General features: G+C 46.8%; 1 protein-coding gene across 1 annotated transcript in view; it reads right to left on the reverse strand.

Moving 5' to 3' along the window:
* The window catches only part of LOC135544402 (guanine nucleotide exchange factor VAV2-like), a 254,049-nt gene that overhangs the window by 32,817 nt on the left and 208,862 nt on the right, over nucleotides 1-12,370 (reverse strand). Inside the window, 4 exon segments of the mRNA XM_064971977.1 lie at nucleotides 3,773-3,873; nucleotides 3,969-4,037; nucleotides 5,354-5,452; nucleotides 7,149-7,254. Of these exon segments, the coding sequence (XP_064828049.1) occupies nucleotides 3,773-3,873; nucleotides 3,969-4,037; nucleotides 5,354-5,452; nucleotides 7,149-7,254 (375 nt within the window).

Genomic DNA, 12,370 nt, shown 5'->3' on the forward strand with positions numbered 1-12,370 from the left:
AGGCCATCCTAACAGAGATATTTGTCCCCTGCTCAGTGACAGGCCTCAACATGGGACACAGGGCCTGCTCTGACAATGACACAGCAGAGAGGACATGTCACAGTGCTAATGCTCACAGACCCCTCTAATAACAGGCTTTCTTGTTGCTCCAGCTCTAAAGGAGAGTCACTGTCTTTGTTCTCCCAGAGACAGGCAGTGGAACAAAGGGGATGATTACACACACACACACACACAAACATACTGTTTGCACACACACAGATGACTGCAGACACGTACACAAACATACTGCTTGCACACACACAGATGACTGCAGACACGCACACAAACATACTGTTTGCACACACACAGATGACTGCAGACACGACACACACAGATGACTGCAGACACGCACACAAACATACTGTTTGCACACACACAGATGACTGCAGACACGCACAAAGCCATGTACACACAGCGATATAGTTAGCCCCTGAGACACTGACAGGCACAGCCTCTTCTGATGTCTGGACACATCTCACTGGGAGACATGTGCAGTTATGCTCCCTTAGAAACCAACAGGTACTACTTCTCTTTTCTCTTCCCCTTTAAAGTTCTATGTTTCACTCCTTTTCTCTCTCTCTCTCTCTCTCTCTCTCTCTCTCTCTCTCTCTCTCTCTCTCTCTCTCTCTCTCTCTCTCTCTCTCTCATATAAACTAATGCATAATTGGACGGAAATTAATGCAATGAGGGTTCTGTTAACCAAACAATGTTCTAATGGCCATACGGACTGGATGATGCTGATTGTATTTTAGACAGTCGACAGCATGGACCAAGGCCCCAAAGGGAATGAGCTCTCTATGATGTTCAAGCAGCACTTTGTCTCCACGACGGCTTCTGCCAGGCCCTCAAAGAGCTTGACGTGTCATGGGGAAAAGGTGTTGAAGTGAAACGGACAAAGTCCTGATTCACTTGGCCTCTGCCTCTTCTGTTGCCTGCCAGTCTCGGGGGCAGCAGTGCCTGTCAAGACGTGTCCTAGACTAAATGTCCTACTGCGATGTGACAATGGCAAGAACCAAACAGTCTAGGGCTGTATTCATATGGCCATAGTTAAGTATAGTTCCAACTGCCTAAAGTACTAGAGAGGGACAAGAGAGAGGGACAAGAGAGGGGGACAAGAGAGAGGGACAAGAGAGAGGGACAAGAGAGAGGGACAAGAGAGAGGGACAAGAGAGAGGGACAAGAGGGGGACAAGAGAGGGACAAGAGAGAGGGACAAGAGAGAGGGACAAGAGAGAGGGACAAGAGAGAGGGACAAGAGAGGGGGACAAGAGAGGGGGACAAGAGAGAGGGACAAGAGAGAGGGACAAGAGAGAGGGACAAGAGAGAGGGACAAGAGAGAGGAAGTGAAGGCGGTAAAAACAGCTTGTTGTGGAAACAACCCCTCAACGCCACAGTCGCTTTAGACTGAGGTCTCCCGTGGGAGATGTTCCTCAGTCAGTGCAGTGTAAGTGCCCTCTTTAAATTCCTCCTCTCTCCCTTCCGGTCAGTAATATCGCCCCTGCTGCAGCTACACAGTCTCTCATTATGGGAACGCCGTCGTGCACTTTATTTCAGAGAAAATACAATTTGGAGTTACCGCTCTCCCCTGCCTCTGTAGGGAGTCTGCAGTGGCATTGGGATACAGTGTCAGGCTGGCGAGGAAATCTCACGGCAAATCAGAAGTGACAGGCTGCAGAGAGAGGTAATAATATTGTCTGACACGAAGCATTGGGACCTCCTCACCTCCGCTGAACAAATCCAGCACACAGCAAATGGAGGGGAAGGCTGGCGGCGCCCTCTGGTGACACACTTCTCTGTTTGCCTCTAAGTACATATTACAGTGTTATCAGGGGTGCGGATTACTCCGGAAATGAGTTTGGGCTTTGGGAAAAGTGGCAAGCCACCAATGTAAGGTATGGGAAGCCAACATGGGGAACACTTAAAAAAGTTGTCTGCCTTCCTCTAAACAGAACATTAAGCCCGTCACCAAGCCGTAGCACCTTTTAGAAAAGCTGCTATTAGCTGCAGTGCTGTGGAGAACATTGACATTTTCATCATTCACTGGGCGCAGCAATGACAACTTGAAAAGCTTTTTATTCATTTCTCAAAGAGAAAGGACAAATCTGGCCTATTGTTGCAAAGGTCACTGGGACTTAGAAGCGGAGATAACAACATTAATTAAACGAAGCTGGGCCCTTAGAACCAATCGACAAGGGGCTTTTATGAGAATGGATCCATCTGAGTGGTGCCAAATCCCCAGTTCTCCAGGCTCTGTTACCGGGTAGAGAGCCAGCCACTCATAGTCAAACGACAGGAATTTGTCTGTCAATCATCTCCTGAATACCAAAGGCAGCTGATGCACGGCTCAGCACAGCACAAATCAAATGAATAATTCACCCAAAATACCCTCCTGTTCCACATTCAGTAGAATGTCACAGAAGGTAAATATTAACATTCCCTGTCGTTGACATCTTTCAATGCTCTGGTGATGGGCCGGAGGGCTGGAGGAAAGAGCTGTTTAGCCTGTTGGTAAACAGCATCAGCTCCTAGTTATGGCCCACGGTCAAATTATGGGCCACCGCTTGGTCTGCCAGCTGATGCTACTTAAGGCCAGGTTTCCACATTACTATGCTGTGTAGGATTAGAGTTGTGACTTGTAGAAGGTTGAACTTCCTACACAGCATAGTAATGTGGAAGCCTAGCATCAGCTGGCAGAACAAGCGGTGGCCCATAATTAGACCGTGGGCCATAACTAGGAGCTGTGTAGTGAGCTGAAAGTGTAGTATTTCAGTAATGTATTAGTGAAGAGCCCACATCACAGGCCTGGTTTAGCATAGCGTGAGAGAGTTGAGCTCTACGGACAGCTCAATCAGATCAGCAGTGTCAGCAAGACGGGGAGGAGGAGTTTGTGCTTGGGAGCGAGGTGTGATTGGGATAGAGAGTGTCGTTGCCGTCACGCTAGCTCTGTTGTGATGCAGCTCTCCAAGCTCCCCGAGCAGCCGTGCAATGAGATAATTACCTACACAATCTGACAAACTGAAACTACACAAATCCATTGCTGTCTGTTTGGGACGGGAGGACGGCGGCAAGCATACAGTACATCGCCCTTACCAGGTGTTTACTGCAATCAGATCACCATCCACAGTGTACACACAAACATGCTCATTCACACAGGCACACACACACACATATACTTTCCGCGGTTTGGCTCCGCTCCATGTGAATGTCCCAGAATAAGTCTGGATCAGGACTAACATTCCTGGAGGGCTGTCATGGCTACATCCCGTCATTACCAGAGCCATTATTACAATTACCTAGTGAGCAGCGCAGCGGGAATCACAACAGCACTCCACCATTTGCATGCAAATCATCATTCACAGTACTGTACTGCAGCTGGAGTGTTCTAGAGCTCCGACTGCCTCCTCTTCTATCCACTGTGTTTCATGAACATAATAGAAGACAGGAATCCATGTCAACAGTATATACACCCTGCACAGAACGCAGTACATGTTGAGGCTGCTCTCCTCCTAACTAGGTTATTTTATTTATTACAGTGTTACAGACCCAGTCAGCTATTTGTTACATGCGTTTTAAACGAATTGACTTATTCCGTTGAAACTAACCCCATTTAGCCGGTCTTATCAGGAAATCATGCATCTAAATCCATCTGCATGCAGGGCAGCACAGGGAATACTGATCACACACACACACACACACACACACACACACACACACACCTCCTTGAGGTTACTAACCTTTCCTTGAAGTCTATGAAGATCTTCCCCAGACCGTTGCCTCCGCTCACCATGTTGAGGTCGATGGCCCTCAGCAGAGCAAAGTGGACCTTAATCACATCCTGTATGGGGTACAGGACAACCACACTTCTTAACACAACCTGTACCATCAACACTGACACAAGGATCACTCTCATCATCACCAGCGTGTACTCACCTCCAGATTTACAAAGATGGCCCCCATGTCTTGTGAACTTAGAACTTGCTTCAGGGGAATCATATAATTCTGTACAAAACCAAAACAGCAGTAGTGAAATTCAAATACACAGGTAATTTGACCACGCAGTTGTTGCTGAGAATTTTCCTGCACCGCAGGAAATGCAAATTATCTCTATGATTTACATAAATAAACTGGAAAATGCACTCTAACACACGGTTACATTAACCGTATTGCACTTTTCATGTTGCCTACTTTCGGTCAGCTAATAGCCCAACCACCGATCAGTCAACATTATGGACTAAAAATGCAATTATTTTACGGTGATAATATCAGTCAAATTAAGATCCTACATCTTTACAGTAGAACTGTGCTTGACTCAAGCCGTTGGTATTGTAGATACATCGGTGGCAGTGTAAAGGTGTGACTAAAACACCGGTTCAATTCAATGGCATGCGCTAGGCACCAAGGAAAACAAGTCTCAAAACAGGCTTCGCCAGAACGTGATACTTCTCGGTGTTGCGAGCCTAATCCCTCTCTTAGACACAATGGACGCATGCGAGCCGTCCGTTGAGGGTGCCCATGACATGCGGGGAAAGTCGAACAATGCCTGTGTTTGCTAAACCGATGTCTACTGGGGCACACTTTCCCTGTTGTTTGACTAACGTCATTGTCTGCTTGTCACATTACATCATCTTAATGATAACAAATAGATCTATTAAAATGCAATGAAGAGATGACAGCTTTATTAACCCCAACTCAATCAAGCCCAAACAAGTCCTCTGATTATAACAAGGTGATTCTGGTTTAATTGGCTCAGCAAACACAACCACACCTTTCGTCTAATGGAACCAGTGGATATTATCGACAAGAATATATTTTTCATCATGGAGAAGCTGCTGTTTATCCGCTGATCTAAACATCATTTAAAACCTTGGGAGAACTGTGTGTGTGTGTGTGTGTGTGTGTGTGTGTGTGTGTGTGTGTGTGTGTGTGTGTGTGTGTGTGTGTGTGTGTGTGTGTGTGTGTGTGTGTGTGTGTGTGTGTGTGTGTGTGTGTGTGTGTGTGTGTGTGTGTGTGTGTGTGTGTGTGTGTGTGTGTGTGTGTGTGTGTGTGTGTGTGTGGGCGCGGGTGTATATCCATAGAGCCCTGGGGATCGGTCTCCTCCCATGGGACCGTGCCAATAATAAGCCCATCGACCTGCTCCATTGACATTTGTTCTCTCCAATGAACCTGCCAATCGCTGACATTTCCACACCGTCTGTGTGTTAGACACAGGAGACGTGACAAAACATACCTACTCTAGCAGAACGCTACAACCAACACTGATAGCCACCCACCCAGCGCACACACACAACTTCTCCCCACCTCCGTCCCTCACCCACCTTCTCAATGTCCTCCAGCGTCTTGTAGTACTTGGCCTCAGTCTCCTGGATCTCCACTAAGCAGCAGTTTCTCTTGTCGTCTTCTGTCATGCCCATTTTCTGTGGAGGTAATTAACGGCAGGAGAACTGATGCTGGGCTGTCATTCTGTCATTGTATGACACGTCACTGACAATGTAGTTCAAGTGGCTAATTGTCTAATGATGGGTCTCAAATGCATGGGGCTGCTATTTAGTCATGCTCTGACAAGGTCTTTATTACAAATCATATTGTACTGTACACATCCTGTTTACCATTATATACAATGTACAATACTCATCATCCAAATGGACTTCAACATCTGCCCGAATTCATGAGGTAACAAGGACACATGAAGGACGCAATGTATTTCCCCTTTGAGTTTCAGCTGCCAATAGGGAGTTGTGAAACAGAACAGAGCCCGCCCCCAGAGGCCCCGCAGAACTGCATCCAAACCCCTCAATGGGAATTTGATGGGCATTTTTAATGAAATGATCCCAATTCTCCCTCCTCACTGCACTCCTACATGATCCAATAGAATATGATACTTCTGATGAACTGTAATCGCTGGGACCAGGTTGTGAAACGCGAGCTGATTGTCCGTGTTGTGGGAAAGCGGTGACATAAACACTGGACCCGAGGCTTTGTATGAGTTGACTGCTGGCTGGCTGGCTTGCTCATGGCCAAGTGCTAATGAACATCTGTGTATGTAGCTCTGTATCAGGGGAACATCTGGGGCCAGCCACAGAGCAGAGGAGAGCAGAGACAAGCCGGGGAGCGGGGAACGGCCAAGGCAAATGCAGCCGCCCGCCACATCCAGACTTATTTAGCCACGCAAACAGGCCCGCCATTAGGGAAAGGAGGAGAACGAGGACAGGGAAAACAAACAGAGGAACACAGAGCATTACTCATAGGGCCTACGGCTGGGGGGGTGGCGGGGAGAGGAGTGGGAGGCTGGCTCGCCTAACAGCATCAGATCAGTGAATCACAACGCAATGAAAAACTGAGAGACAGTTGAAAAATATGTAGAAATAAAAAACATCTGTGAATTATAATACGTGCAAAAATCTGTGACATCATCTCCGTCTCAATTGTCTGTCAACAGTCTTGGTTGTTGTGTTGAGAGGAGTATTCATTCTGAGAGGAGTATTCATCTGGAACCGGGCTGAATGTTAATGAGCAGTTCTGATAATACAATAGGGGGATAATCAAGTCAAACCACAGCCAATTAGAGACTCCCAGGCACGGATCCAGCTGGGTAATAGAAAACAACCACCCAACCAGGGATCACCGCTACAGAGCTGCCATAGGAACTGATGACAGCAGTGTTTTATTGAGAGTCTGTATCGGGGTTTTGATCTGGCATGTGGCGGCTTTTGATGATGTCATACAGAGAGACTGTCATGTTGTTGACGGTGATATGTTGACGTCACACTGAGTCACACACACATAGGGGCAGATAGGGTGTCCCTTGACATGTGCTGTGCTGTAGGTCATTGATCTGAGGGGAAGGGGGTTGTGGGACACGTCCGTTTCAGACAGACTGTTGAATAGAGCCGGATGACAGATTGGTGAGTCAGGGCACTTACCTGCATGTATCTGATCTGCAGCGTCAGGAAGGGAAAACACAGCAGATGAGCAGGGCAGAACACACACCGACAGATAGATAGCATCATAGGTCAGACAGGTCACACACACACAGAGACAGACACACCCATGCACCCGGATAAAGAGACACGCAGAGAATGACATAAACACAAGTCAACACAAAGCTCTCACCATGGGTTGTCGTACTTCCACCTTGATGATGTCCTCGTAGATGTCATCTCCATCATCCTCACAGGGAACACAGTCGTAGATGTCATCCTCTCCCACGTCATGCTCACTGGGGAACACACACACACACAGTCAGTTATCCAATTTCAATTTCCTTTGAAAGGGTAGGCACTTAACACTGAAGGTTAACCACAACATTGAAATCAGATTTGGCACTTGACACTTAGTTGAGTGCTAAAGTCACTGTTGGTTCCCATTAGCCATCATCAGCAGTGTTGAGGAGTCAGGCAGTCAGGCCACAGTGGTGGTCTATGTCTGTTTCAACCACACTTCACACTGAGGACTCTTCACAACAACTCCACAAACATGCCTCTCTACCGTACCAAGCCTCTTTACTATCAGAGGTTGAGGGTTAGCCCAGTAGATAACAATGAGGTGAGATCCAATTAAGGGCTGAAACAGTACAGATCATGGCAAACAACAGAAAAGCATGAGTTGAAAAGCATTTCTGTGCATTAACTATGGGGGGAGTTGTGTTCATTAACTATGGGGGCAGTTGTGTTCATTAACTATGGGTGGAGATGTGTTCATTAACTATGGGGGGAGTTGTGTTCATTAACTATGGGGGGTGTTGTGTTCATAAACTATGGGGGGAGTTGTGTTCATTAACTATGGGGGGGGGTTGTGTTCATTAACTGTGGAGGGGGTGTTGTGTTCATTAACTATGGGGGGAGTTGTGTTCATTAACTATAGGGGGAGATGTGTTCATTAACTATGGGGGGAGTTGTGTTCATTAATTATGGGGGTGTTGTGTTCATTAACTATGGGGGGAGTTGTGTTCATTAACTATGGGGGGGTTGTGTTCATTAACTATGGGGGTGTTGTGTTCATTAACTATGGGGGGAGTTGTGCGCATTAACTATGGGGAGAGTTGTGTTCACTAACTATGGGGGGGAGTTGTGTTCATTAACTACGGGGGGGTTGTGTTCATTAACTACGGGGGGGGGTGCATTAACTACGGGGGGAGTTGTGGGCATTAACTACAGGGGGGAGTTGTGGGCATTAACTACATGGGGAGGGATTGTGGGCTTTAAATACAGGGGGGGAGTTGTGGGCATTAACTACATGGGGAGGGGTTGTGGGCATTAACTATGGGGGGAGTTGTGTTCATTAACTATGGGGGGGGGGAGTTGTGGGCATTAACTACAGGAGGGGGAGTTGTGGGCATTAACTACGGGAGGGGGAGTTGTGGGCATTAACTACGGGAGGGAGTTGTGTTCATTAACTATGTGGGGAGTTGTGTGCATGAATTATGAGCAGAGTTGTGTTCATTAACTATGGGGGGAGTTGTGTGCATTAACTATGGGGAGGAGATGTATGCATTAACTATGGGGGGGTTGTGTTCATTAACTATGGGGGGAGTTGTGTTCATTAACTATGGGGGAGTTGTGTTCATTAACTATGGGGGGAATTGTGTGCATTAACTATGGGGGAGTTGTGTTCATTAACTATGGGGGGGGAGTTGTGTGCATTAACTATGGGGGAAGTTGTGTGCATTAAAAATGGGGGGAGTGAGTTGTGTGTATTAACTATGGGGGGGATATATGTTCATTAACTATGGGGGGCGTTGTGTTCATTAACTATGGGGGGAGGTATATGTTCATTAACTATGGGGGGAGTTGTGTGCATTAACTATGGGGAGGAGTTGTATGCATTAACTATGGGGGTGTTGTGTCCATTAACTATTGGGGGAGGTCTGTTCATTAACTATGGGGGGAGTTGTGTTCATTAACATTGGGGGGAGTTGTGTTCATTAACTATGGGGGGGAGTTGTGTTCATTAACTATGGGGGGAGTTGTGTTCATTAACTATGGGGGGGTGTTGTGTTCATTAACTATGGGGGCAGTTGTGTTCATTAACTATGGGTGGAGATGTGTTCATTAACTATGGGGGGAGTTGTGTTCATTAACTATGGGGGTGTTGTGTTCATAAACTATGGGGGGAGTTGTGTTCATTAACTATGGGGGGGTTGTGTTCATTAACTGTGGAGGGTGTTGTGTTCATTAACTATGGGGGGAGTTGTGCGCATTAACTATGGGGGAGAGTTGTGTTCACTAACTATGGGGGGAGTTGTGTTCTCTAACTATGGGGGGAGTTGTGTTCACTAACTATGGGGGGAGTTGTGTTCACTAACTATGGGGGGAGTTGTGTTCATTAACTATGGGGGAGTTGTGTTCATTAACTATGGGGGGAGTTGTGTTCACTAACTATGGGGGGAGTTGTGTTAACTAACTATGGGGGGAGTTGTGTTTACTAAATATGGGGGGAGTTATGTTCACTAACTATGGGGGGAGTTGGCTTCACTAACTATGGGGGAGTTGTGTTCACTAACTATGGGGGGAGTTGTGTTCACTAACTATGGGGGGGAGTTGTGTTCACTAACTATGGGGGGAGTTGTGTTCACTAACTATGGGGGGAGTTGTGTTCACTAACTATGGGGGGAGTTGTGTTCACTAACTATGGGGGGGAGTTGTGTTCACTAACTATGGGGGGAGTTGTGTTCACTAACTGTGGGGGAATTGTGTTCATTAACTATGAGGGGGAGTTGTGTTCATTAACTATGGGGGGAGTTGTGTTCATTAACTATGGGGGGAGTTGTGTTCATTAACTATGTGGGGGAGTTGTGTTCATTAACTATGGGGGGGAGTTGTGTTCATTAACTATGGGGGGGAGTTGTGTTCATTAACTATGGGGGGAGTTGTGTGGATTAACTCTGGGGGTTGTGTTCATTAACTATGGGGGAGTTGTGTTCACTAACTATGGGGGGTTGTGTTCACTAACTATGGGGGGAGTTGTGTTTACTAAATATGGGGGGATTTATGTTCACTAACTATGGGGGAGTTGGCTTCACTAACTATGGGGGGAGTTGTGTTCACCAACTATGGGGGAGTTGTGTTCACTAACTATGGGGGGAGTTGTGTTCACTAACTATGGGGGAGTTGTGTTCACTAACTATGGGGGGAGTTGTGTTCACTAACTATGGGGGGAGTTGTGTTCACTAACTATGCGGGGTTGTGTTCATTAACTATGGGGGGAGTTGTGTTCACTAACTGTGGGGGAATTGTGTTCATTAACTATGGGGGAATTGTGTTCATTACCTATGGGGGGAGTTGTGTTAATTAACTATGCGGGGTTGTGTTCATTAACTATGGGTGGGGGGGGTTGTGTGCATTAACTATGGGGGGTTGTGTTCATTAACTATGGAGTTGGGGGGGGTTCATGTGTAAGTGCCATTTAGCAGACAGTCTTATCCAAGAAACCTACAGTCATTCATGCATTTTACATATGCGTGGTTCCGGGAATCAAACTCATTACACTGGCGTTACAAGCGACATGCTCTACCAACTGAGCTACAAAGGACCAGTGTGTGTGTGTGTGTGTGTGTGTGTGTGTGTTTATGTAAGTGTGAAACAGAAGGGACCCAGTGACCTCCCTAGAAGCTTCAGCGAACATTCAAGAATGGAGACGAGATCAAATCAGCACCCGGCGAGGAGGCACTCGGTTCCACGTGTGCCTCCTCACCCCAGTGACAGCATCAGTGGCATCCATCAGCCCACACTCTGCCATCGTCCTCTGGGGCACACACAGTCTCGTCTCAGCCTCGACCATCTTAAACCAGCCTGACAACCACACAAGGTGTCCTTCCCTTCCCATGACTAAACCACTTCTCCCTCAGACGGGAACAGTCAGGAACACACAGCTAGTTATATGCTGTGCTGGTTCTATGGTTTCATGGCCGTGACGGGTTCCACCAGCACAGGCAGACGGCTCACCTTAGACCACCACAGAGAGCTCCCTCAAACCACCCTCCCCCTCACGTTCACTCCCTCTCTCTCTGTTTTAGCCACATCTGAAGCCTCTGTCGAACATCAAAACAACATTCTATGCCAATTCTCGCCTCCAGGAAACACGGAAATCCTGAAAGGCTCAAAGCTGTTTCTTCCCTTCAGCCATTTTCTGAGGACAAAAGATAACACAAAGCAAAGTGATTTGCACGCCTGCCCCAGGCATTGTAGGAATGTGGTTAGTTTGACTGTTAAATACAGCATAACAGAGGGAATAAAAGGCAGTGGTCTCATGAATATATGTTTTTCCATTGAAACTCATTAGTTCCACAACATTTCTGGAGTTGTCTACCTACTATACTGTATATATAATAACTCTCAGACGTGTTACTCCGTGACCTGGAGGATAATGGAAAGTGGGGAGACAGATTCTATTGGTTTTGGACCATACTGACTGAATTACCATTAATTAGTAGAGATGCCAGAAATGCACATGCCCTGACTGTGTCTCTCTGTGTGTGTGTGTGTGTGTGTGTGTGTGTGTGTGTGTGTGTGTGTGTGTGTGTGTGTGTGTGTGTGTGTGTGTGTGTGTGTGTGTGTGTGTGTGTGTGTGTGTACAGGCTGGCTGAGACTGTGGTGCAGTGTGACCTCCAGGCTCTCTATCTCCTCCCCCTCTTACTGTACATCCCTAGAACTCTTCCCCCTCTTACTGTACATCCCTAGAACTCCTGCCCCTCTTACTGAACATCCCTAGAACTCCTCCCCCTCTTACTGAACATCCCTAGAACTCCTCCCCCTCTTACTGTACATCCCGAGAACTCCTCCTCCTCTTACAGTACATCCCTAGAACTCCTCCCCCTCTTACTGTACATCCGTAGAACTCCTACCCCTCTTACTGTACATCCCTAGAACTCCTCCCCCTCTTACTGTACATCCCTAGAAGTCCTCCCCCTCTTAATGTACATCCCTAGAACTCCTCCCCCTCTTACTGTACATCACTAAATGTGCACTGCCGCTTAAACTCAATGACATCCTTTGCCCCTAGAAAAGTTGTAATCAATGTGTCAATCTTCTCATTTTCATTCTTGTGACATGTAAAGGTCACTCAGTTTGGAGCGTTTCCATATGACCATATCACCACAGCAGAACAGTCTTTTCCATATTACCATATCACCACAGTAGAACAGTCTTTTCCATATGACCATATCACCACAGTAGAACAGTCTTTTCCATATGACCATATCACCACAGTAGAACAGTCTTTTCCATATGACCATACTACTACAGTAGAACAGTCTTTTCCATATGACCATACTACCACAGTAGAACAGTCTTTTCCATATTACCATATCACCACAGTAGAACAGTCTTTTCCATATG

Source organism: Oncorhynchus masou, chromosome 8 (genome assembly GCF_036934945.1).
Source record: "Oncorhynchus masou masou isolate Uvic2021 chromosome 8, UVic_Omas_1.1, whole genome shotgun sequence".
In the NCBI taxonomy this organism is placed as follows: Eukaryota; Metazoa; Chordata; class Actinopteri; order Salmoniformes; family Salmonidae; genus Oncorhynchus; species Oncorhynchus masou.